A 27,257-nucleotide genomic window follows, 5' to 3' on the forward strand; every position below is an offset into this window, starting at 1 on the left:
TTTTGCTCTACGTTTTGGCCCTTCAGGTATTTGTGGGAGGAGGATGGGGAGACTGGGGAACTGTGTTGTCACTGATTTCAGAGTTACACAATAACACCCTGAGTCATTGTCTCTGGAGAATCATTTAAGTGAGAGTGCCAAGAACATCCTGAAGGGCTCTCACTGTTGTCACACATGGGTTTTAAAGGTTGGATTCTGTTTCATATTTGATATGTGACTGCCTGCCTTGGTTTCACCATCTGTAAAATGAGAGCATTAGGCCCTGTTCTGCGTGGAAATACTGAAAGGTGATTTAAGGCATGCTGGTGAGATCCCTCCAGTTGTTCCTACTTAAGTAGAAAGAGTTGCCAGGCCCTAAATGACAAAGAACTATACAGGCTGAATGCACGTGTGTGGCCTGGAGAGGGACCTCTGGGCAGTTTATTTTGTCATCTGCCCCTGAATAATTAGACCAATTACTGAAACAGGAGAACCACTGGTCCTGGAACCTGAGCTCTGGCCATTCTTACCTCATTGTGCTAAACTTTGATTATTTTCCCTTTTCTGCCTTAAAATTTGTTATATTGCCTTTTTCTTGCTGTGACTTTGGTTCTGATAAAGCCCTGTAGCCTAAACAGGAGCTGTCCAGCGTGCTGAGAGGTTCTCCCAGTCTTCCTTAGAGCCAATAGGTGGGGCCAAGCCCTGGGAACCTGACACTGTGTCTTCTGTGCTGGTTGTTGTGCCGGTCTTTCATTAACAGTGTGTCCTGTTTCCTGTCTCCAGACAGAACTGGAGATTTACATATACACAGATTTTGAAAGTCAATATGTCCTCTTGCCTGTCTGCGTGTGCTCATCCCAGGATTCAGATTGGGCCTCTCACATTTTTACCTCAGCCTCTGAGCCTCAATGAGGCATGTCCTTCAGACTAGGGTATTTAAAGACAGGTGTGTACCCCAGGAACCATGATCTTTGTTATTCTCAAGAATGACACTGCTGCCTGTCTGGCTTGTTGTTACAATTGACCCAGGCGTGGGGTTAGTACATCAAAGCAAGAGATTGCCCTTGAAGCTTCAGAGTGTTGCTTTCCCATCCAGAATTATGGTCAGCTGTTGAGATAGCTCAGCCAGCCACCAGGAAAGTATGGCAACTTCAAAAAAATCAAGAGCACTTGGGATCAGACATACAGACTTCTAGCCTTGCATCCAAAGAAGCCATATGGCTTCACATGTCCTATGCCTTGATGGGGCACATCAAGCACACGAAGTGCAGAGGGAGGCCCTATGGCTGACCCTTCAAGGTATGAGGAGGGCTCCCTGTGACACATTCACACATCTGCCCGAGTGTGCCTAACACCCAGTGACGAGTGTATGAGCTCCAGAGACGTAGAGCACTCTAGCCCTGCCCAGACTTCTTTCATCTGTCCTTCATCTTCCATTCTTTCCCCCTCCCCCTTTCATTTCTGTAATCTGTACAGTATCGTTTGAGAGGTGTTGAAGGGATCAATAGCAATTCACCTTTTCCCTTATCGATTAAAGTGACGGCAAGTAAAAACGGCAGGCAGTACCAATTCATTTATCATGAGCTCTCCGTTTCTGACCGGGCCACCAGTGATCTCTCCCCCTGCCTCTTGCATTGCTGACCTGCAGCTGGAGTCAGCCTTGTTGCTAGGCTGCTTTCACAGGCGTGAGAGAACCTCTGGGTTTGGCTCCTATGATCAGAGCTGAGTAAGGAAGGAGACTGCAGGTAATGAGCAAGAAAATGATTGCGGCTTGCGTTCTGACTCCGTGGCTTTATTGGAGGGCTCAACACATGTTCTGTGCTCTCAAGAAGAGAAGCCCAGCGTCAGTAATGGACGTTGCTGCCGCACCCAGCACTTCCCGCCTTTCTGTTTTTCAAAAGGGCACAGCCTGCTCTTTTTCTACAGAATATAAATTGAGTGAGCCCATGGCCCCTGTGAACTGGCTCTGTGTTTGCTAAAGGTTTGTCTTTCCCTCGGTGAGCCTTCCAGTAATAGTTCGGCTCACTGGGGGATTTGAAGGGCCTGGGGCCAAGCATGAGTCAGGGGGTTCAGGAAGGGCTCTTTTGCTGAAAAGGGTTTTGTATCCACCAGGGGGTGAAGAGTGGAGACAGTCCCAGAAACAAGCGTGGGGGTGAGAGTGCATGCATTGTTCTGTTCTCCCTCAATGGAAACGCCTTGTGACTCACTTGGGAAAAGTACTAGAGACCTCCCCCCTTCATGACGCTTCAGGGGCTGTGGACTGAAGAGCTCATTTTTAAAACTGCATCTCAAATGGCAGATACTTATTATTTCACTCACCTGATGGGATGAGCAGGGGTCTTTGAGTTGCAGGGCTCATGGAAGGCAAGTCAGCGCCGACTACAAAGGCATGGCCTCGTTAACCCAGCCTCTTTTCTCTTTAGATGTCATAGTTTGAACTTTGTTGGTTCTTTAGCAAAACCCATACATAGAAGCAGCTGCTGTCCACCATGCATGCCCAGCAAGGGATTGAGCCTTCTCAGCCCCTCCACAGTGCCTGAGTCTTGCCTTGAATAGCATAAGCCGATTCCCAGAAACACCTGTTTGTGTAGAGCGTGGGGTGAGGAGGCAGTATTGTGAGGCCTACCTAGAAGCTGACCCTGCCCCTTGACCCCTCGACTAAGTAGAGGGAGCCACTTACCTGGGCGGGCAGTCAGTGGTGACCAGTGGAACCAGCGGTTCCCAGAGCTCGTTGTTGCCCTCAGAGAGCTTGCAGTCTTTCATGTCCTCCTGAGCACACAGCCAGGCTTCTCCAGCAGAGCACTGCCATCAGTCCTGATTCCTGAGGCCCCGGTGGATCAAGGTCACTATTCTGGATGCCCTTCTCCCAAGAGGGAGATTCTGCTGGAAGCCCAGCATCGCTGTGTCAGGTAGCCCTGTGGTCTGTAGATATCAGACCTGGAGAAGGCAGCCAGCTCTCTGTGAAGCTGGTTAATTACATGTGAAGCTGCTGGCAGGACAATTGTTCTTTTCCCACGGATCATTAATAAAGCATTCTGGCCTGCATAGACTGGGCGGGGGGTTTCTGACAGTCCCCTCGCCTTCCTCGGCCTGGTCGGATGGGTCTTCTTGCTTTCGGTTTAAGAGTGTGTGTGTGTGTGTGTGTGTGTGTGTGTGTGTGTGTGTGTGTGTGTGTGTGTGTAAGGGAGGGGAGGAGGAGAACACCCTCTTTCCATTTAATGCACGAGTTTTTCTCCTAAGCAGAAAAGTGGCCCCCTGCTTTCAGATAGTCTTGGCAGCTGGTGTACAAAGGGTTCAAGGCTTGCCATGGGCAGGAAGTGCTAGTGGCTTGGCTCCCAATATTTGCAGCAAACTACAGACAACGAGTGCAGCAGATGGCAAATAGTCCTGCTCCACTGGGGCCCGAGATCAGCACCATCTTCCTCCTTCGGCCAAGGCAGCCCCACTCCTGCCATGCCCGAGCACAGAAAGCATTTCTGGTTTTTTAGCATCTTCTTTTTTGGGAAAGATGGAAAAAGGCAAAGCGAATATAATATCGGAAACTCAGTCTAGTTAGAAACACTTCCCTGTCAAACAACCTAACATAGAGCTTTTTCTTTGTTGGTTAGTAAGACATATAGAATAGAAATCAACATTTCTCCATAGAGCATTGAGTACAAAAAAAAAAATGGGTTGTAAATAGAAATAAGTATGACCCGTTCAGTATCCAAGGACCTGGGCACACAACCTTCAGATTATGGCATGAGCGCCCCTTGGGGCTCTGAGGCCCTGCACTGGATACAGCCCAGTGCAGACAAGTCACGGTAGCTGAGAAAACCGAGGCACAAAGTTAACCACTTGGGCAGCTTCACGTAGTAGTTCATGGGAGAGCTAAAGCCTCCACATTCCCACTGGTGTCAGCCTTACACATGCTCCCTCTGTGCCTCCCAGACGACAACCGCCACCACCTATCCATCCACCTGCCATGCCAGCAATAATTGGACTTGCACGGTGGCATGTAAAGGGAGTAGGTGTGTGTGTGACAGAAGCAGACTGCAGAGGTGAGCACATGCATTCTCTAAGTTGTATTACTTTAGTGAGAAGAGGCCAGGAGGCCAATCAGAGGAGGAAGGCCCCCTGGGCCTCGATGCTCTGTAAAGAAGTCTTCTAGAAGCGTGAGTAGAGAGCCACACACAGGATGAAAAGGTGTGCCAGGGAGGGAGGAGTCCAGGTGTCTGACAGACGTGGAATTTTCCATTGCTTTTCCTGACATGTGATCACAGAAAAGCTGCTGTCCTTTATGCCAAAAACTAAGCTTCAGAAGAACCCAAAGGACAGTCAAGGAGTGGGAACTGTTTTCAGTTGAGGGTTTGGTTCTATTACTTTGGGGTGAGGGGCAACTTTGTTGCTGTTTTGCTTCATTTTTTTTTTTTTACTGAGAGAGTGGGGGGGAGGGTGAAATTTCCTAGCTGGGAGTGCCCTTGAGCTCCTCAGGCAGGATTCCAGCACTGTGTTTTGGTCACATTCAACCGGGGCACAGGATGGACCCCGAGCGCTGTCCCTTGCCCCCAGCATACTGTGCTCTGAGACCTGCTCCCTCCACTCACCGGAGGCTGACCCAAAAGCGATGGCATGTTGTCAGTCTGGGCCTCACCCACCCTGTAGCTGAGGCTGGTTACCCATCTTGTCAGCAATGACGTCTGTTTGTCTTTTCAGGGGTTGTCAAGTGGGGGAGGAACAAATCACATTTTCCGGCAATTTAATTTTATTAACTCTGATTTTTTTTTTTTCCTTTTCCAAAGCACAGCTAAATGGAGCTAAACATACACACAAGGGCTATATTTAGTCCTGATGGTGTGGTAAAGTATGGAAGGCACAAACATAGAGGTTTATCTGCTACCTAATAAACACAGGGAGGTGTCAGGGCTGGAGAATTCAATAGTAATAATAAGCATTTATATGGAGCAAAGACAACTTTGATACAGGGCATAATTTTCTGGGGACTACTATTAATTGTGCTTCTGCCTGTGAGTGGCCTCCTGGTGAGGGGCTGGGAGCACCACACAGAGTTAAGCTATATTAAACATCAATTAGAACTGCATAAAAAAAGAAATGGAATTAGCTCTGCAAAGGTCAGAGTGGCTGTGAACGTGCAGACAAGGCCCAAGGGGAGCGGCTAGGGGCCTGGGGAGCTGGGTCCACTGGGGGATTTATGCTCAGAGTTGCCCTAAGCTGCTTTGAGTTCCTGGGTCTCGTAGGTTTGCTAGAGAGTTAGTTAATGGTGTCCTCTAGCTTCCCCAAGTTCAGTTCTTCCCCGAACAGGTCTCAGGAACTACTCACTGTCGCCAGCAAGAAGTGAAACAACCAGTCTCTAGCACTGTCCAGTGGAACTCTCTGCAGTGACGGAAATGTTCTTTATCTGCACTGTCCGGTATAGTAGCCACCCGGCCACATATGGATAATGAGCACTTGAAATGTGCTGCTTAGTGTAGCTGAGGCACAGAATCATTAATGAAATGTAATTAATTTTAATTTAAGTAACCACGTGTGGCTGGTGGCCACCATATTGGACAACACAGGACTCTAGACAGTCCCCTCCCCACACCGAGCTCTCCAGATGTGCGGGCTTGCATGCACTCTTCTTCCTGAACCAGCGCCCTACACTCTCCCCCATACCTCTGAGTGTTTCTCCTCAATACTTTTGTTGACCCAGTCTTTTCATGATGTTCACTTAAGCTTCCAAATTCTTTCATAAGAGTCATATACAAGGCCAAGAAGTGGAACAGATGAGTGCCTGCATCAAACCACAGAGCCATGGCCTGACCCAGAGCCCTTCTTCCTAGCTGCCCTGAGTCAGGCTAGTCCCAGGTGTTGGCTTTCGATCTCTGGCTGAAGATCACAGATCTGCAATGCCGTCACTGTTCCCACTGAGCAGCTGATTCAGTCGCTGCTTCTGACCCTGAGTTCCCTAGAACCTGCAGGGATTGCAGAATTCCCAGGTCAGCCAGGGGACACCCACCTGAATTTTTTTGGTCCCTTTGGCATCTGAACTGAAAATACCTTTTCCCATAGTTTCTTTAGCACTGTTGAATGCTTGGAATGAACCCATTCACTGGGATGGCACAGTGGAGTGGAACAAAGCACTCTACTTGTTATCAAAACCCCCATGTTTACATCCTAGCTCCTCCATTTACTAAACTCTGTGGCCTGGACAAAAATCAGTCACCCTCTCTGGGGCTTCATCTTCCCCAGTAACGACGAGTGTGCTAGACTCACTGGCCGAGGTATGGAGAGGACTTGGGACAGAGATCCAGGGGCTTGGCTGCCCTAAAGCCCTAACCTCCGCTCCGTTTCTCCCTGTGGATGTCAAGCCTATGTTAAAGCACCCCTACCCTGAGGCCAGCACAGGCCTCATCTGTGTCACGTTACCACTAACCCACACGGGGAAATTGTCCAGCACCACAAACACCATGAGCCAGGCTGAGTGGCCTTACCTCTTCTGGTTATTATCATGTTCATGTGAACCTCAGGGAGCCAAGAACTGTCCCCAGTTACTCTGGGTCACCCTCAGAGATGACATTTTGGCCTGTTGTAGAAGGCAAGAGGTTCTTGGGTTGGGCAATGGGCCCATAAAACAGAAGAGAGGTTTGTAAGTTACCTGATGTGTACCCACCCTGCTGACTGATTGTTCACAAGCCCCACCCCACCCAGCAGTCACTAGTCACTGCTCCAGGGATGTCCCCGGCCGCCCAGAGCCCCTGTGACGCTGCCAGCCCTGCACAGCTCATAAAGGGCCCTGTAGAATCTCTAATTGAGGAGCTGGTGAGCGGACGCCCTCAGTAGAAGTATTTTTAGCTGCAGTGCAACAACCTCATCTTTTTGCAGGATGTTTTGTTTAGTTAATTTCAAATGAAATAAATAAAATTGAAGACTGTGGTCCCAAACCCCAGTGCCAACACCCGAGCAGTTTTGGCACACACATCCGCACCACTATCACAGGCCTAATTAATCCTGAGACCAGGTGCTAAGGCTCAGAGTTTGCCAGGATATTAAGCGAGAGAACATGTACAGAAGAGAAGATCTAGAAGGAAGAGGAGTGAGGCAGGCTGGCCTGGTGTGCTTGCTGAGGGCCTGTGAGCAGCCTGGGCAGCAACAGGGCACAGGTCTCTGAGGCCGCTTGGCCTCCGACGGGTCTGGGGTGGAGCAAGCGGTTCCCTGCCTCCTGGGGAGGTGGCAGCCTTGCGTGGCGCAGGAGATTTGGTTCTGTGGTGTATTAGCTTCATAATGCTTTTGTTTTCCTTCTACTCAGCTTGTTCACCTTCTCCTTGGCTCTTCTGTTGTGTACCATGTGATCAGGGGCCAAAGGACATTCACAGAGCTTGCGGCAGACCTTATAGCAGGATCCTGGATTGATTGGGCCAGTGATTCTCAACCCTGGCTGCACATTGGAATCATAGGGGTGGGAAGCTTAGGAAAGATGCTAATCCCTGGGCCTCCCTCCAAAGATTCTGGTGGCAGCAAGTACCATCTTTTAAGTGTCCAGTTACATTAGGTGATACCAAGGGATCATTTTGATTGTGTCAGGCATGATAAAGGCAGTGTGGTTATGTAAGAAAGCGGCTGTACTTTTTAGAGATGCATACGGAAGTATGGAAAAGTGAAATGACATCATGTCTAGGATATGCTTTAAAATACTTCAGCAAAGGAAAATGGGGTAGATGGAGTAAATACGACTGTTTTGATCATTGGTCAATCTGAATGGTCAGTATGTGGGAGTTCGTAACTTCTCACTTTTCAGTGTTTCAAATTATTCAAATCAAAAGTGGTTTTTTTAAAATTAAAAATATCTTCTAAAAAACTAAAAAGCACCCCAGGTAATTCTAATGTGTAGTTAAGGTTGAAAACCAGTGGTTTCAGAGATTAAATTTGGCCCTCTGCACCATAGATCAGCTTTGATTTTGGACTTTACATAACCTGAGACTGGCCTTTCAGGATAGTAAGCTCCCATGAGTAATACAGATCCTAAACTCTTGGGTAGTTGAAGAACAGGATAGGCACAAAGAACAAATGAGACCTGTGTCCAGAAACCGAATTTCGAGTAGACAACTAGACAGCTCTGACTTTTACTAAATGACCTCAGTATCACCCGGGCTTGAAAGCTATTGCGCCTTATAGTTTACCTGCCTTGTCACCTGCCAACACTCCACACACCACCCTGAGGACCTCTCTTGCCACACCAGGGAATTATGTAGAAGGCACTGTGACACATGCCACAGGGGAGCCCTGATTTCCTCAGTGCTCAACGCTTTAGCAAGTGGGATTTTGCTAAAGCTGCAGTGGGGGAGGGGCCGGAATGTGCCCTCCCTCCCTTCTCAGGAGTCCATGTGCTCTTAGCTCTGTGTGCTCATGTGTGAGGGCTCTTGTGTCCTCAGTGCCTTTTCCAACTCCCAGGCAGTATTCTGCTCCGGCTGCTCAGCGCACGGGGCCAACAGCAGCTTGCTGCGGCCGAACTGAATCAAGCTCTGCAGCTTGGGCTGGAAGCTTCCATGCTACATTTACACAGTGCAGTCTTGCTTAGGACCCAGGCCTAGCGCCTCTTTACTCAGGGGCAAGCCGCTGGCTCTTTTTATTCTGGGGGCTTTATGATTCATACCTAAATAGTATGTGAACTCTGTGTTGCCTAAAGAAGCTGAAGCAGAGGGAAGGCCACAACTGCCCAAGGTCACCCAGTGCACTCAGGCTATGCTACCATCCGTGTTGACTGAGAGCATGGGTGCCCTCCTGCCCTCTCCCTGCGGAAGCCTGGGGACAGCTCTCTCAGCAGATGGCAGCCTGAGAAAGGTGCAGAAGTCATCCCTGCACTCTGTAGGAGGGCCCAGAGCACCTGTCCTTCTCCCCCAGGGGCTGAGTCAGTGTCGGTCCTGCCGCTCTCCAGGGTCTGCCTCCAGATCCAGACCTGAGTTGCTTCCTCAGCCTGGTCCTAAGAGCAAAGAGCTTCAGAAGCACTAAAATTTAACCCCCTGACATGTGGCTGGCTCTGCATTTCTCCACAGGACTCTGGTGGGCAGCGGTGGCAGCTCTCCCTGGCCCTGGTGCTGCCCAGGATGAAGCTCCCCGGCGCCGCTCATAGACTGCCCATGGCTGCTGCCTCCCCGTTGTACCGATTCCTTGAGGGCAAGGACCAGGTTCTTCATCCCCACTGGTGCGGTGCTGGTTACTGTACTGGCTCTAAATAAGCATGCATGTGAGTCAGTGGACCAAAGGGCAATGCAGAGACTTTAGGCACTAGGCTATGGGTCAGAAACCTAACATTTTCAAAAGTAGTTTCTCATTCTTCTGGGCTTATGAACCTAAATTGTGTGGTGACCTTGAGCCCTGTCTGAGTTACCTTGTAGAGCAGCCTGTGACTAGGGAAGGTTTCTGGCTGGTGATGGTTGGAGAGAAACATACTATTGAGTTCTCGTTCCTCTTCCCTTTGTCTCTGAGCCTTGGTTTCTCCCATTGATATTCATTGGCCTCTATGCAATCTGTCCCTTCTTCCTCCTCACCTGGGTCTCTGAGGAGGGAGACATGTTCACAGGATGATTTCTGTTTTTCCAGAGCAGTCAACTGCTCCTTGGCCAGCTCTCTTAGAAGTTACTCCCCCTGAACCGGAACGAAACACTAGGTCAGCTTAAGTAAAACTGTGTGCAGGAAGTACTTCCGGAGTTAGTGACAGGACTGTCCCGCCCGTCTGACCACTCAATCTTCTCCCTGCTCCCTGGAGTCTAGAGCAGAAGCTGTCCTCCTGGGTGTGCCCTGGAACCACCTGTATATATGTTTAAAATATCCAAGCCCTGCCTGCCATTCCCTCCACCCCCACAGGGTTCCGCTGAATTTGATCTATAGCAGCGATTTTTAACCGTTTTCATCTTACGGCACACATAAACTAATTACTAAAATTCTGCGGCACACCAGAAGATATATTTCCTGCCAGTCTGAAAAAGAAAAGGGTATAATTTTGACTTACTCACATTGGACAACTATTGATGTGTTGGCTGTTGTCATTTTTTATTTAACAATCTAAAGGGAAATAGGTCCATGCCCCTGACCAAATCGTCAGGTATGTATGGAATACTCTAAAAATTCTTGCAGCACACCAGTAGAAAATCACTAATCTAGAGTCTGAACACTGGTCTTTTTTGGCAGCTTCCTCAGTGCTGGTAATAGGTACTTGGGACTGAGAACCACTGTCTCAAAGAGCCTTCACTAGAAGGAGCTGTAATAGCACTTGAATATCCCATTACTGCCTCCCCCCGAAGGTGGACAGAGCATGTTGGCCTCTTCTGGGTACCCCTGGGGCGCCTTCCTTAGCCAATTCTGAGACACAGCTCCCAGACTGTGGGATTGGTGGTGCAGCCTGTCCCCACCCCTGTCACACACGCGTGCGCGCTCCGGGTGCTGCTTCTTAAGCTTTGGCAGGTGGCAGGAGGGGAGTCAGGTATCTATGGACAGTGGTTAGATTAGTGAAGAAGAACAGTCCAGAACTGTGTTTGCAATTTAAGGTGAAGATTTCTTTCTTTTTTTTTTTTTTTTTGACAGAGGCAGAGAGATAGAGGGACAGATAGGGACAGACAGGAAGGGAGAGAGATGAGAAGCATCCGTTCTTCATTGTGGCACCTTAATTGTTCATTAATTGCTTTCTCATATGTGCCTTGACTGAGGGGCTACAGCAGACCAAGTGACCCCTTGCTCAAGCCAGTGACCCTGGACTCAGGCTGGTGAGCTTTGCTCGAACCAGATGAGCTCATACTCAAACTGGCGATCTTGAGGTTTCGAACCTGGGTCCTCCGCATCCCAGTCCAGTGCTCTATTCACTGTGCCACTGCCTAGTCAGGCAAGATGAATATTTCTTAAAAATTCCAACTCCAGAAATGCTCGCCTGGGAACAGCCCACCAGCCCCAAGCATCACATCCCACCCTTCGGGAGCAGGAGAGTCCGCCTTAGCAGTGAGAGGCAAGGCCAGAAACCAGCTGAAATCCCAGACAGCTTCCTACCCGCCCTCCGTATCTTGTCAGATATTTCAGGCTTTAAGTCCTTATTCGTGCTCTGCCTACTTGGCTGGCTGTTCTTGCACTTGAGCGGCTTGTTTGCCTGGACAGGTCCAAGCTGTCTGAGCCATCAGCAGCTGCACCTCCTCCCTCGCGCCTGCTGTCTGAGCCAACCTTGATTCACAGTAGTGCAGATGGCTGCAGCCGTGATCCAGCGAGGGCCGCCACTCCTATCCCTCTCCTGCCCTGCTTTCCCAGAGGTGGAGGGCTGGGGCCAGGCCTCGCCAACAGGTCAACCTGGGTTTAATACGAAGACCACTCTTACTCTTAGTTCGTCCTCTGGCATGTTAACCCAAGTGACATGCTAAAATGTTATCTGAACCACACAAGATAATGTTGCAGCAGGTGTAAGTTCTTATTGTGCAGAAAACATTTTCCAGCCTGCATCAGATTTCATCTGTTTTTGCAAATAGCCTTAGTTCCACCTACTGTGCTTCCCAAGTGTTAACCTGGAGTGAGAGTGAGCTGAGGATCCGAGGCAAGGGCAGGTGTCAGAAATTACCTTTCCCTCTTTCCTACCCTTCCCTCCGATTTCCTCCCTTTAATGTAGACTTGGCAACTTCTCAAAGTACCGCTCTTCAGCTCTTCATTGTCCCAATCCCATTCAAGGTGCTGAAAGTTTCCCTTCTCCTTGTCCCTCCCTAAGAGAAATGCAGTGGCAGATAACAAATGTGAGAGGGGTCATGGGCGGCCTCCTACACAGGAAAGAGGCACTGCAACGGCCCAGGGGCTTCCCTCTGCCTTCCCCATGCCAGCTTGCTGCTGACTGCAGACAGGGCACAGGCATCAGGGTGTCCCAGCTAGCTGGCTCTGCTGAGCAACACCCACAGCCACACTCTGGCAGCAGTCTGCAACAGGGAGGGACACGGTGGCAGCAGTCTGCTCATCCACCTGTGCAGCTTGGGCTCACTCGGGTAGATCTGTAAACCTAAGGGACCCTAGCAGCTCTTGGAATGCCATTGGTTCCACAAAACCAATATTCAGATGGTTCATCTTAAGGCTTAGTTAGCTATTAAATACATTATTTCAAGCCTTTCTTCTCTGCTGGAGAAAGCAGTCCGCGGCTGATTAAACAGGGAGGAACATAGCCCCCAAAGCCAACCCTTTATATAGTCAAGTATCAGAACTGAGGTACATTATCTCCCCTCTCTCTCTCTACAATTTGGGGTGTTTTCTTCAGAAAAGGGATATTTTTAATACTTGATAACGACAAAACACCTTTAATGGCCCCCAAGGACCAGTAACATACTGACTAAAGAAAACAGAGGCTACCCAAAAAGGTATCTGCTTCTAAATTCTACAATTTGAAGCCAGTTATTGGTGAGCATGAGGCCAGTGGATAGAATGAAGTTAGGGGCCTTAATCCAAACATCATGGTTACCTGCAGCCTAGGGATGGTAACTTATCTCGGAAATGAGGATGGTTCTTTACTATAATGGTAACCTTTTTGTTTCTCTAAAACCACATGATAGGTATCACCAAACTGCCCAATTTTATGTTCTTTCTGACTGGCCCTGCCCTCCTGAGCTTCTATCTAGCATTATATGTTGTTTTATTTTCTTGCTACAATTGTTACTTAATCTCTTAACCACAGGAAACTCACTCTATTGGATCTATTCTCTTCCCACCTGCCTGATCACATTTTTAGTGACCTGCTTGCTCTTGTTCTTGATCTGCACATTCTAGTCATTTAGAACTGCTGGACTGTGAGTGACCCACAGGCACAGTCTAGTATCTGAATTGAGTCCCAGGGACCTGAAATGACAGTATTTGTTTAACCCATCAAGTAGCCATCAGATGTATAGCCAAACACCTTAGCCAGCAATCACCTGTGGCAGATGTACTACACCCACCCCAGTTATGAGGAGCATGGCTCTGGAGCTGCTCAGAGCAGTCTCAGGAGGGAGGCTGCTGTCTTCCCCATCCTGCCCGGCCCCTTGTAACAGAGCGGTTCAGATGTTCGGAGATTAGGATAGGGAGGTTCAGTCTGTCTTTTGCCTTCTGTCTTCACTGGGGCACTGCCCATAAAGCTGCCTAGCTAGGGACCTAGGAGGGCTGCCACAGCCACCAGAGCTGCCTGCGGTGCTCACATCATCAGGGTGTCTGCTGAGGCCAGGATGCCTGGACCCAAGGGGGCTGCATGCATGCATACAACTACTCATTGCCCAGGATGGGGCTACCTTTTACATTCACCAAAGTTTTAGGCGTGAGAGATGGCCCTGTTCTCTCTGGAAACAAGTAGGGAAAAGATTCCCCAGTTGACTCTTTCTGGGTCTCAGTTCCAAATGGAAAGCCAGTGGTTTCCCTGATTATAGACTCCCTAATCTTCATATAGCATCAGGCTGGTAAACTCTTTCACAGACCAGTGGTTGGAAACCACTGGCCTATTCCATATACCTGGTCCCCCCTCAGGCCTGTCTTATACCAGCACAGGGAAGCCCTTTCTTACCATTAGGGCAGCAGCATACTGAGGTTGGGGGTGGGTAGAATCTTGACCCTCACAGCATTCTGTAACCTGGCGCAGTGAGACCTGAACTGCCGGTATGGAAAGGAGTGGCCTTGTGGGGTCAACAGGTACAGCACAGCAGCATCGGTTTTGGTTGTTGATTTCCACATGGTAAGTGGTTCTAGTTGTCACTGAACTCCCATGCCTCTGTGTGATAGTCAGATTATGTGTGCACTGTGGCCCCCATGCAGGGAGGGGGGAAAGCCTTGCTGCTTTGTCCTGGCACCTGGAGATGGCTCTGTGTCCAGCGAAGTGTTACCAGTGGGAGCTCTGAAGTAGCACGCTAGAGATCAGCAGGGAGACCCTTCCACCTCCTGCCAAACTAAACAAGCCCTGCCCTCACCCTCCTGAGCCACTTCACCACTGCTCCTTTCTCCTCCCTGGCTCCTCACAGGCCCCACCGTACAGGAAGTCCTGGGTGTCAGAAAGGGGGAGGCTTTGAGGGGAAATGAACTGATGTAGGAGGGGGGAGCATCACTTAGAAAGGAAAAGGTCCCCAGAGCCACATGGGGCCTAGGATGGTCTGTTGTTGGCTTGGCCTTGCTGTGACAAAGGGGCCGACTCACCGGGTCCAGCACTGGGCATTGCCAACACCTTCCAGCTGCTGACAGCCAAACACAAAGAAACACATGCTCTGTGTATGCAGATGGGTCTGCATGTCAGCATGAGCCCATTTTTAGCCCTTGCCCAGAAAGGGCGGCCCATGACACAGTTATTTAATTAAATTCGCCTCCCTCTGTAGCCCACATATTTGATGAGGTTTGAGGGGAAATGGAGCTGGCTGAGGAACATCACCCTGCCGCTCCGGCACTGCCCCGGAGCCGAGCCGCAGTGCCATAAAGGGTCTCGCCATCCCACGTGCGGCCCAGGGCATCTGTCGGCACTGCAGGCTCTCTGGCCAGGCTGACTGCTGGCACATCTGGCAAGGCAGCCTCCAGAAGCAGTGCGTCTCCATCCCAGGGAAGCCACCGGGGGCAAAGCAGGGGGTGTCCCACCCCTTATTTTGCAGCAGCCTCAGCAAAGCCTCCACAAAAACGAGAGCCCCAGTATTGGCTCTCCCCACTGATCTCAATGCGTAGAGGAGAAAGGCAGACGAGAGGACCTCACCCCTCAACTGACACCACACCCTCAGTAATAGCTACCACTCCTATGATGCCAGTGTTAGCCTGCATCCCTTAGTTCTGCCGCAGGAAATGATTGCTAGTTAGGGACCTGAAATTGATTCTCCCTGTTCTTGCTTCCAGTGAAGTTAGCACCATGTTTCATACCACTAATGCTCATCAGTTTTTGTCCATTATGCCTGAGCTCACCCCTGCGCCATGCCCACAGACCCCCTGCCCACCTCCCAGCCACCAGCGCTTGTCTGCATTGAGGTTAGCCGCTCCTCAGGAGCTACCTAAGTCTTGACTTTCTCTTGTCTCCTCCCTCTTGTGCAGTGTGTCTGCCCTGTCTTCTTATCTCTGACCTGCCTCAGCCCTTTTAGCCCTGGGTCAGCAGCACCAGGCCTGCTGGGGAAGAGCATCCTCTCTGGTGAGCGCTCTCTCCTTCCTGGCTGGCTGAGCCCCCTGCATAATGACAGCAGCACCACCAGATAAAGGGAGTTCTCCTGTACAGCTGGACTCAACGCCAGCAAACACAGGCTGTTGCTTAGGAGTACGAGTCATTAGAGCGAGGCCGTTATTGGAGAGGACCTGTCTCTAGGGGCGCTAGCAGAAATTACTGCTCCTTAATAGATGGAAACTCATTTGCTTGAACCCCCGCCCTCTTTATTTCTCTGCATTCCCCACCTCCTTTCTCCTTCCAGCTTTGAAGTTGAAAATAGAGGTAACTCCACCCAACCCAAGATGGCAAATTTCTGCTAAATTAACTTGGTTAAAAGAGTTCCTTGGCTGAATGAGGCTGTTCTTTTAGAATGTTTCTATTGGGACTTCGCTGGAAACCATCGCAAAGGAGACAGGACAGATTCTAATTAAATGTATGTGATAAAATTATAGCCAGGGCCACTGTGTTTCCCAGGAGAGGATTTGTTGAGACGTTTACTAGCTTCTTAGACCCCCGTTTCAGAACAGGCCTCTGAGTCTGCCTGGGTCTTCTGAGGTTTCCCAGTGCCAGGGAAGGCCGGGGCATTCCAGAAGCAGGACTCCTGGCTTCTCTGCTTCTCAAGTGGTCCTCTTGACCTTGAACAGACCTCTACCATGATCTAGCTTATGCAAGTCTTCCCCGCACGGGGATCCATGTTCTTTGCCTCATAGCACTTCACTTGTGTAGGGAAGGGGTGGACAGGGTGAGTAACAAATGCTCCTTTTAATTTATTAGCTGTTTGGGCTGCCCTCAGAATCCTCATGCTCTGGATCACTTGTGGTTGAAGAGAAGGAAAACTTGCCTGATGCCTCCGCTCTAGCTGCTGGAATGAAGTCATGAGTGGGCACCATCTGTCTCAGGACATTAAGCACAGATAAAGTGCTGGCGTGAAAGGCCTTCCCTTGCCCTCCCTCCCTCCCTCCCTGGAAGCAAACTGTAAGGGATTGCACCAAATTGCAAACCTCAGGGGGCACTAAACACTCTGTAGTTTCTATAAATGGCGCCCCCTGGAGCTGTACATCTTAGTGGGACCTGCTGGTGTTCAGTAATGGTGCTGGGTTGAGAACCCAGAAACTGGAGATCTCTGATCTCTGCAGAGAAAGTCCTATCTCCCTGGACTTCATTGTCCTCGTAAGTAAAACGAGGATGTTCAGCAAGATTTTCTGAACTGACTTAAGTTTCCTCCACTGTCTCCATATCCCTGGAGTTAGAAGCCACGAAACAGCATTCTGTCCTCAGTTTCCACTGCCACCTCAAGGCCAGCCAGCCCTGATGACACACTCATGACATGAAAGTGCCATCAGCCGACTTCATGCCAGTGGCCAGAGCAGCTGTGGACTTAAAACAGGAATGTAGAAAAGGGATTAAAGAAAGGACCAGCTGCCCTGAAGGCACAACCACTGAATGAGAGCACAGAATAGGCCAACTGCTTATTCTTCAGGTGTTCACGTTTTTATGTGGCTTCAGGCCCTTTTTTCTCACACACATACATGTACAATATTCCCAGTTATTACAGTTACTTCCCTTACAAGAAAAACAAAACGAAATGCAAACATGCTTTGAGATACTTCATTCTGGCCATCTCCCTCCAAATCCCCTCTCCCATTTCTAATTTAAAAAACGGTCCTCTCCTCCCCTGGTTCCTTTGGCAGTCTCCTTCTCAGCCCTCCCTCTTCCTCCACTTCCCAGTACATCCCCTTAAAGAGATGAATTGAAGGAATATGCTGTCACGTCAGAAGGAAGTCATTGTCAATTCACACAGGCAGACGCTAATAGGATAAAGTATTATCCGACTTCCTTTAAGTCCAGAAATTAAGTCTTCTTGCAATGGTAATAGATTATAACTTGTAACCGTCGCAGGAACAGGCTGTTAGCATCTGAGGCCTCAGCTTCATTTCTGGGCCTGCATTGGGCCTTTTGTGAGGTTTGCTGATCATCCCTACAAACAGGGCAGCACTGTGCAGGGAACTGCCTTTCCACAGAGCTGCCAATAACTCATTCAGTTCACCTACAGGGTGCAGTGTGAGTGGGAGAGGCTGTCTGAATGGTCTTCATGAACCTGGCTGAGTGGGTAGGTAAAGGGAAGAAGCCAGGGCCTTGAAGACCAGGAAGAAGTAAGTAGCCCGAGGCCTGGAAACCGAACTTTGCGCTGAGAACAGCTAGTGTGTGAAAGCCCTTCTCAGTCATCCTTGCTGACTCACTGAGCAGGTAGAGTGACTTATCTGGTGAATAAATCAACACCAGCAAGACTCAGGGAAACCAGGGTTGAGACCTTAAAGGAACTGTTAGAGACCACAGATTAAGGACCTGCCTTGGAAGAGGAAACAGCATGAGCACTGTTGGAAGAAAGGGCTATCTTAGGTCCTCTCAAGGCAATGATTGTACTCAAGTAGGGTTTGGGGAAGGGATCTGTGAGAGAATTAATTGGAGTGTGCTTTTTATTCGTGGGGGTATAGGAAGGTGGATAGGTCTTAAAGAAACAAGAAAATCAAGGACTGTTCCTTTGCTATTTAGTAATTAATATAAAGCTTAATAATTGTTCCAGTATTGTTCCTAGGTCATAGAACGCATGAACCTAAAAGGCTGAGTACTGCTGCGGTCCACACAGCCCCCACCCACACCTGGCAGAGCAGTCTCCTCTCAGTGCTGCTCTGCCCTGCCCCGCCCCGCTATAGGTTCAGAAATCTTGGTGGGCTAAGCTAGAGAAAACAACGCCATCCCCTCAAACGCTGACTTCTTCGACAAGAGAGCTTCTCCCAGGGATATCCCCCACAGGCCTAGGCCTAATCTCTGACTCACTGCCAGGGTCCATCTGCCTTGAACTCACAGTCATCATTATTTTTTATGGGAAAACATGATTTATATAACACTTTCCCTCTGGAATAGTACGCTTTTTGTGGATCAACAGTGAGTTGTACCTTCTCCTTGCCCCCCATGGCTATGCCCTAATAGAAATGAAGAAGTGTTCAGAGGAGCCCTGAGTAAGCCCGGCACAGTTAAACTATGGCCCCGAGGGCCAGCTGCTTCCCTGGAGCAGGGGACTGCCTCCAGCCCAGGGAGCAGGACTTCTGTGGGTAGGTGATCTGGCCCAAGTACTGACAGCAAAGCTGGCGTGAACCAGAGGAGGAAACCTGTGCTCATCCTCAAAGTTCATTCCAGCCTCTCGTTAGGAAAGCAAGATGCATTCTTTCATAGGCTTCTCTCAGAAAGTTGACCTCCATGCTTTTCTTCTCTGTTCCATGCCATGAGTGTCACACTAAGAGTCACCCCCCATCCAGGGTCCAGCAGCCTGGTCCAGGGCAGAGGGATCTCCCTGGCGTTCCTCTCTAACTGCATTGCAGACCCTTAGCTGCAGTGGTGTATCTGCCATTCAGCTGCATTCTACTCTCGTATGCTCAAATTTTGCTTTCTCCCCCGCCTTTCTTTTCTCCAAACTTCCCAATACTGCTGTAAGGCCCCAAATGCCCTTCTCTCTCCTGCCTCCTGGAGCCTCTGACCTCCGACCTCAACCTTGGTAAGGCACCCTGACAATGAAACGGGTAGGTGGGAATACTCTAGAAAGATTACCCTCTCGGTAAGGGACCAAGGCTTCCTAGGTAAGGGACTCTTGGCTTGTGCACCAACAGCAGCATTATCTTCCCTTTCTTCCTGCTCACCAGGAGGAAAGATAATCTATTCCTAGACACAGTGCCTTGGGCCACTATAGAGCTGGATTAGGGAACAGAGCACAAGGCATTGCCTTCCTAGGAAGAAAAGTACAAACTATCTTCCCACAGTGCTTGGGCTTTTAGATGGTGCTGCCCCAATGTCCCTGACTGCTGGACAATAAACTTTCCTCTCTGAATAGCTTAATAGGCCTTTTCCCTCTTTGGACATAGATGAGGTTCAAGAATAGATGTGAGGAGGGCTGGGCAGTTGGCCTATTCTTTTAAGATGAAGTATCTACCAACTATACACATAGCATTACTAGATGATATCAGGCACTGTTGTGTGACTTTAATTTTAATGTGTTTTTTCAGTCTCACAATAGCCTCTGAAATAGTGAGGTAGGTTCTAATATTACACCCATTTTACAGAGGAAGAAATGGAGTATTTGTCCAAAGTGACACATCTTGTAAGTGGCGGAGCCAGGGTTCACCCCAGGTAGCCTGGCTCCAGGTCTACACTTACCAGCACTTGACTGTATTGTGCTCCACACACATGTTCCACTGATCTTTCCTGAAACCCCTTTCTCTGCTCCAAGAAGCAGTGGACTTCATTTTAATTTAAAGCAAAGACGCAAACAACCTTAATTCACTGCCCAAACCATTCTTCCCATAAGAGGAAGGGTACCTTCTGAATGGATGGGGGGACCAAGAGGGGGATTTGGGGACAGAAACTCCCTGGCAGTTTAGCTGAGGCAGGATTTAGAAATGGCATGGAGTGCTGAGTGCCGCAGAGATAAAATCAGACATACGTTTGGGTGTAAATGTTCTCTCTCTGTGTCTTTCTCTATCTCTTTCCTCTTCTGTAATTTTAACCCCCTGCTGCTTTGTTGCAATAAAAGGTTAGAGCATTAATTGTGGGCTCTGGCCCCCTGGGGCAGTGGCCTGCCTGGGCTGAGCAAGGCCTACTCCGCCCTCTCCCAGGCTCCTGTGTCTCCACTGAAGGCAGCCAGAGCTCTACTACTAATGGCCATGGACTCAGGACCTCTTCTCCACCAACAACAGGAATTCTTTCACGACTCTGTTCAGTGTGGTTCACCCAGGCACCCAGCAGGTTGCTGGCCTCAGTACCTGTTAAATAGCCATGATAAGGCTGATGTCTCTAGAATTTAGAAACTATCCTGTCTCCTGTACCGTCATGGAGGACAGAATTAAGCACCACACTAAAGGAGCGGCCTGGAAGCTGATGATGGGAGTGGCAGCACATGGCCCTGAGAGAGCATGGGCTGGGACAGATACAGTGCAGGAGTTAGGGAGCCCCCAAAAGTCTGACTGTGGAGCCAAATAGAAACCACTCTGCCAGGGAGAACTTGACCCAATAGGTGCTTAACACTGCTGTCAATCTTCTCTGCAGAGCTTCCCAGGCAGGGGAGAAGGCCCAGCCACCTCTTCACTCTGCACACCCTGCCTTATCTACCTCACCCTTTCCCCGGCGGCCGTCACCCTCTGTGTGGCCCCGCAGCTTCTGTCTGCCGTGGAACCTGAGAATCAGGAAGCTGTGTGTCCGCAGTTCTGAGAGTCTAGCTCCTCAGTGAGCACAGTCACCCCAGGCCAGCTGGCGCCACGGTGCCCAGAATTCCAGTCAGGCCTTAGGGGGCAGTGGAGCCAGTTCCAAAGGAGACCAAGAGCTTTAAGAGGAAGGAGAGGGAACACAGGTATCTGTAAGAAGGTCCCGTTTTCACTGTATATTGAACAGGGGAGCAATGTGTTGATAGCCAGTAAGGGCCTGAGTATAAGAGCACGTTTGGCTTGAGAGTCAAGAGGCCTGGCTTTCAGTGCCCCGCCTCTTCTGTTAACTAGCACTGTGACCTTGGATATATCTGTCAGTTTCTCTAGGGCTTGGTTTCCTTGATTGTAAAATGTGAAGGGATTAAAAGAAACGATTTTTCATGGCCTTTAAAAAATTCTCTAATGGAAATTCTCTAATTCCATATAATCAGTGGCTGAGTCTTTTCCTCTACCATGCTGCTATAATTACCTCCTCCCAGAGCTACCAGCCCATGTTCCATTCTCAGGTAACAAACCCTACAACTCGGCCAAGCTCTGGGATGAGTCACCAGCCCAGCACTAAAGGCTGCTCTTGCCATACTTGTGGGACTCCTGCAGAGCTGTCCCAAGTACCTGCTGCAAAGGAGGCCGCTGCTTTAAAAGCTGACACGGTGCCCAGTTGAAGAGGCCACCTCGGCGGGGAAAGGGGCTACCCTCCCAGCTCTGGGAACTTACTCCCAGGAACCACAGCTCAGTCGCCCCCAGCTCCTCTGGGTTCTTTCTGGAAGGCACTTCTTCCTCAGACTCCAAGACCTGAATTTGCTCAACCCCCATGACAGATGCATCGGTTCCTAGGGTTCTTCCCAGCGAATACTGTAGGACCATTTTTCTACCTCTTGCCTCAGACCTTTGTCATCCAAAGGTACTACCTGATTCCCTAACCCAATCACTGGTGCAATGTGAAAGCATTTGACTGAGAGCTACACCAGCTCCCTTCCTCCCCAAAGCGCTCTATCAGGCAAAGCACACGTGTGCCCCAGTGCACAAACCAAGGATACTCGTGTACATGGACAGACAGAAAGGAGGGGTGATAGGACTGCCACAATGGCCCCTGAAGCTATTCTGAATAGCCGGAGCTGTGCCCTTAGGCACAAGGCAAGGGGGTGGTTTCTCGCCTTTTCAACTGGCCTTCGCCAAGTCCCACCCTCTACTCTGCCGCAGTTCTCTCTCTCTGCTGGAGCTGGGGAGCCTACAAACGTGAGTGGCAGTTTCTAACTGTGTGCCCAGGCATATATGCTTCCACAAACACTGATTCCCAGAAATGGTGTATATACACCCAAGAGGATTAAGAATTGGCCGTTTCTTAGCCATTCCTTAGCCAACTGCTGCAAAGTGCTGCCTGCCTCTATCCCAGTTCAGTGCCAGAGAGCTCACACCCACTCAGTCCCGATTGCCTGCATTAGTATAAATACTAGCGCTGAACAGCCGCAGGGTCCCAGTTCAGGCAGCTTCCCTGGACGGCATCCCTCAGTAAGCATCAGGAGACAGACACCCACCACCACAAGACACGTTTGACTGTTCAGTGCCCAGAGAAACGAAGCAACACCGCCTGTGGGAAATCTCAGCCAAACAACATTATTGCAGACCTCTTAAATCCAGGTCCCCCAGGGTCCCCGGGGTAGAACTGGTGCTGCCTGAGCAGCTTCTGCTGAGGTGGCATTTAACTTCTGGCCAGGTCCCAAGAGCTGAAGCTGACCCATTTCCCCTGCTTTTCCAGGGCATAAGGAATGTGCTTCCACCCCCGACAAAGCCAGGGACTAACACGCTTAGCTCATGGAAGGTGCACTAGAATCGGGGCACTTTTATTTAAGCTAAGGAATGGTTGTTGACAGCTTCAGCATTTTCCCATACTTTAAAAAAATTTAACATTGTTTTCTCCTTCCACTTCTCCTCTCCCCTTCCCTCCCCTCCTTTTTCTTTGAATAGAAATGACTTCGTCAATGCTTATAAGAATTTATAGGTTCAGGGTCTTACTCAAGTTAACCCTTTGGGAACATTGAATTAAAAATTGAACAATATTTATTAAAATACAAAAATACACTTTTCTCACATTACAATCAGTGTTCTTTTGTTGGCATTCCCCCCCACCCACCCCACCCCCTTTCAAATCTGAACCCTTTATTTCCTTTTAAAGCTAAAATAATAAATGAAAGAAGTTACAGCATTAAATGGACCAGAATAACAGAGATCTCTGCCTTCCCCACCCATGCCCACCCTTTATCTTCCTCCTTCTGAGGCAGGCCTGGGGGAGGGAAGCCTTCCCCCCATTGTGCTACATCCAACAGGACTCCATGCAGAACTTACTCGTGCGTACATGTAAATTACTTTTGTTTTTTCTGTGGATTTCACATCTTTTTTTGTGAGCCACCCTAGTTGGGAAAGGCTTCGTTTTACTTTAAATGAGCCTGTGTCCTTGCTCTCTCTCCTTTTTTCTTCTCCACTCATGTTCTGCCCCCACCCCGTCACCACGACCAGTTGACATCAGCCGTAATAATCCCTAATGAATCAGCATTTAGAATAATCACCAAATCACAAGCATGAGAAAAGCTTCCACTCCCCCAAGCTCCCCACTCCCAGCCTCCTCCCTCTCCACCTTAAAACAAACAAAACCATTTTAAAAATTATAAAATGCTATCATTGTCTACAATCATTTGTCAGATACTGGGAACAACAGGTGGACATGGCACAATGCTAATTTATGGCCTCCTGTGAATACATTCTCTGCTGCTGCTCTCCCTTCCCACCCCCTCTGTTGCCGCACCCACTTCAGGGGCCTCCTCCTCCTCCTGGGAAACCCTGAATAGACACATGCCTTGCACAGATTGGGTTAACCCCAACTGCAGGAATCTGGTGCAATGTGAAAGCATTTGACTGAGAGCTACGCCAGCTCCCTTCCTCTCTGCTCCTCCTCAAAGCGCTCTATCAGGCGGGGCACACGTGTGCCCCAGTGCATAAACCAAGGATACTCGTGCACATGGACAGACAGAAAGACTCAGCCCCTTTAAGGATTCGTTTGCATTTTGGTGGTTTTCCTGTTTAAAATACATTTACAGGTCTATTTTCCCCTTGGCCTTTGAAGGAAAAAAAAATTATTGCCTCTCAACATTTTAGCTCAGTATAAATTCTTGGTGCTTTTTTTATATATATATTTTTTAATAAGATAAATCTGCAAAGACAGCTCTCAGCTTAAGAAAGGTGTCTATAGAAATGGATATTCCTGAATCCTGTGAAGCATCTTCTAAAAAATGACAGGTTCAGCCTAGCCCCACCCTTAGCAGCCCACACCCTACCTCTTAGGGATGTTTTTGATGCCTTAATTTGTTTTATCTTGTTTCAACCTTATACCAGAAAGCCTTTCTGGCAGCATAGCAAGTTGACTTCTGAATTGTACCCCACAACATTCCCAAGAACCCCACTCCCCATTTAAATAGAACTTACAAGTTAGAAAATAGTTTTGTTTTGAATTTTTTCTTTTTAAATTTTAATATAATCTGTTTCTTTTACCAGCCCATAGATTTAATATATAAGCATATACAAGAAAAACTCTCTCCCCACTTTGTACAAAAGTTGCTGTCTTTTTGTGTGTGTGTGCATTCTATTGCATTTTATAAGTTTTTGGGGGGAGGGGGAGTCATATTTGAGTTTCCTGTACCTTGTCCTTGGTATGGGTCTGAATTATATAAGGTTCAGAGATAGTGGTAACTGCGGGGTGCAGAGAGTTCCCCAGGCTGTTTTCTGTCCAGTGGGCCCCGTGTGCTGGTTTGTAGGTGTTGTAGTTAATATGGTCATGAATTGTGGGCAGCACTACTGCCCCCTCACCTGATACACCAGATGGAGCCGCTGTTGCTGCTGCAGATGCCGCTGCTGGGATGTCTTCATCCACTTGGATAATCTCAACTGTCCGGGCGGCTGTGACTGTACTTCTCTGCTGGTGCCGCTTCCGAAGTTTATAGAAGACAATCAACATGGCGGCAGCTAGCAGAGTCACCGCCACAAAGCAGCCAATGATGATCTTGGTGGTCTTCATGACTTCATCCAGGCTGGTCTGCATTTTGTCATTGGTGTCTGTCGCGGGTACTGCCACCTGCTTGGGCACACGGGTGGTCTGAATGAGCACCGTGGTAGAGGTGGTATATGCCGGCTGGTAACCACTGGACGTGGTAGGAACAGGCTTGTATTTGCGTGTTGTATCCTCAGGTGAGATCTCGGTGGTTTCCACTGTGACCGTGGTGAAGAAGCTATAGTTGGAGGTGTTGAGCTCGGCCGTGCTCACGTTGAGGTAGGCCGAGGCGTTGGAGTTGCCTGCCACATTGGTCACCATGCATGTGTACACCCCAGTGTCTGAGATCAGTACATGGGAAAAGTTCAAGGTGCCATCATTGAGGACAGAGATCCGGGGGTGGCGGGAAGCGTGGCTAAGCACTGTCCCATTGGGCAGCAACCACTTCACAGAGGACATAGGGGGAGTCCGACACTTAAGTTCCGCCATCCGACCCTCAGAGATGTTGAGGTCCCGAGGCGCATCCATGATGAAGGGGGCAGAGCACTGGAAGGAGGCCTGGTCCACCTCCACCAGGTAGCGGCCTCGCATGTGCAGGGGAGCATGACAGCGGCCACAGCAAGTGGAATTGGTGGGTATATACTCCCGAAGCCACCAGGCTAGCCACAGAATGTCACAATCACAGTTCCAAGGATTGTGGTGTAGGTGCAGCTCCACCAGATACCTCAGTGGGGTGAAGAGGTCATGGGGCAGAGAAGAGAGGTTATTGTGGGCCAAGTTGAGTTCCACAAGTGAGGCCAGCCCATCAAAAGCATTCCGCTCAATCAAGCTGACCTGTGAGTTCATGACCCATAGCTTCTTGAGGGAGCTAAGACCATGGAAGGAGCCAGGCCTGATCTCAGGGAAGTGGTTCCCTGACATCTCCAGCTCCTCCAGCCCCACCAAGGGGGTGAGATTGGGCATATCTTTAATGTTACACATGCCCAAGTTCAGGTACTTGAGGTTGAACAGCCCCTCGAAAGCCCCCTCAGAGATGTACTCCAGCTTCTTGAGCTCCCCCAGGTCCAGACGCATGAGGGAGGGCACCCGGTTGAAGGCATAAGAGGGGATGCTTTCTATGGGGTTGTTTCGCAGCCAGAGCTCCCGCAACTTGGACAGGTACTCAAAGGCCCCACTGGGGATGACTGTCAGCCAGTTGTCGAACAGCTCCAGGGTGTTGAGGCTTGCTAGGCCATTGAAGGCTCCCACCTCAATCTGCCTGATGGAGTTCCTGCCCAGCTGCAGGACCTCCAGGTGGTGGAGGTGTCGGAAAGTGTCGGCCTGGATCATCTGGATATTGTTTTCCATGAGGTTGAGGTACCTGGTGTTGGAGGGAATGCCCTGCGGGACCTCGGACAGACCCCGGCGGGTGCACACCACCTTGCTGAACTGGTTACTGCACGAGCAGACAGACGGGCAGTTCTGGGGCCCAGCGGAGGCGGCAGCAGCGATGGCTGCACACAGAATCCACACTTGCGCCGTGAGGTAGACAACGGGGAGCAGGACGGCATTCCAGGTGTGGTGCACAGTTACCTGCCACAAGAGCTTCATGGTGTGGCACGTTCATAATTCACCATCGCCTGGGATTTTGGCTCGGAAAGGAGAACCAGCCCTACCCCGGCTTAAGTGAGCTAGGAGCGCCTCTTTCCATCTAGAGAAGGAGGTGGGGAGGGGCAATTAGAGACGGAGTAGATCTGCCAGAAAAATCATGCCAAACTCAAGAATGGCCCCTCTACTACCAGCCCCCCTCAGGGCAAGCCCTCGCAGAGCTGAGACTTTCTGTCCCCACTGCAGCCATCCCCACCCAATTATTCGCTGTCACCTACCTCGGAAGGAAGGAAGGGAGGAATTGGCGTGGTGTCCTTAAGCGGTCTCCTCCAGAGCTGGCCACCTCGTTCCCATGCTTACTTCTTAGTTGTAATTAACAAAAGGGGGAAGTAGAGGGGGCGGGGAGGGCAGAGGGGGGGGGGAGGGGAGGGGGAGGGAGGGGAGGGGAGGGGGAGACAAAATGGCTTCTAGTAAATCCGGAGCCGTTACGGTGGAGCAGCGGAGTTGAGGCGCCGGGGAGAGTCAAGGCCCGGCGGGCTATGCAGGTGCATGCTCCCCCCTCAGCCCGAGGAGCGGCGCCACCAGCGCTTCCCGGCTTTGTCCTTGGACCCTGGCACCGGCTCGCACCAGCCACGGGGGCAGCCGCTTCATCGCAGGAGTGTGCCCCCGGCGCCCCCAGCCCACTCCCGGGGTTCCCCGGCCGGGATGAGGGGGCGCCCGCAGCCGCCCAGGCCGCGCGCTTGCTGGCTGCTGCGCTGCCCGCTCTCCTTGTGGCGGCCGCTCCGGCGGCGGCTGATGCAGTCGTTAGCTCGCGGGGCTGTGAGAGTTAAGAGGCGGTGTCGCGGCTCCTGCGCCCTCCTAGACACACACCCCCTTCTTTCCTCGCCTCTTACAGGTTAAAGAGAGACGATCTGGGCTGACTTTCCAGTCCGCTGTCGGCTGGCTGGCGCGGGGAGCAGTAATCCGTCCAGCCCCCCGAGGGGCAGCGGCGCGGAGGCAGCGCCGGGACGAGGGCCACCGGCCGGAGAAGCGCACGACCGCGGGGGAAAGCCTGCACCGCGGGCTGCTTCGGGGAGTCCAGGGGCGGGCTTCGGGCAGGCGGCGGGGGCAACGACCGCAGCCCGGCCCCCGGCGCGCCTCCAGCTGTGGCTTTGTGCGGAGCCAACGAGTTCGGGGCTTCGGCTCCCGGCGCCTTCAGTGGCTGCGCGGTCCGCGAACTGCGGCGGCGGCCCGAGCGCTGGCGGCGGCGGCGTAAGCAGCGAGGGTAGCGGCTGCGGGAAAC

The 27,257-nt window shown here is 50.4% G+C and overlaps 2 protein-coding genes across 2 annotated transcripts in view; one reads left to right on the forward strand and one right to left on the reverse strand.

The window, feature by feature from the left end:
* The window catches only part of SND1 (staphylococcal nuclease and tudor domain containing 1), a 445,599-nt gene that overhangs the window by 356,602 nt on the left and 61,740 nt on the right, over positions 1–27,257 (forward strand). The window lies entirely within an intron of this gene.
* On the reverse strand, positions 22,609–26,371 carry LRRC4 (leucine rich repeat containing 4). Its single transcript, XM_066262224.1, has 2 exons — positions 26,254–26,371; positions 22,609–26,078 (listed from the first exon to the last, which is right to left on the reverse strand). The coding sequence occupies exon 2, from the start codon at positions 25,976–25,978 to the stop codon at positions 24,020–24,022; it is 1,959 nt and encodes a 652-aa protein (XP_066118321.1). The 5' UTR covers positions 25,979–26,078; positions 26,254–26,371; the 3' UTR covers positions 22,609–24,019.

Source organism: Saccopteryx bilineata, chromosome 2, assembly GCF_036850765.1.
Source record: "Saccopteryx bilineata isolate mSacBil1 chromosome 2, mSacBil1_pri_phased_curated, whole genome shotgun sequence".
Lineage (NCBI taxonomy): Eukaryota > Metazoa > Chordata > Mammalia > Chiroptera > Emballonuridae > Saccopteryx > Saccopteryx bilineata.

Excerpts from the sequence above, each read along its gene's own strand:
- LRRC4 (XM_066262224.1), bottom strand. The coding sequence starts at position 25,978 with ATGAAGCTCTTGTGGCAGGTAACTGTGCACCACACCTGGAATGCCGTC.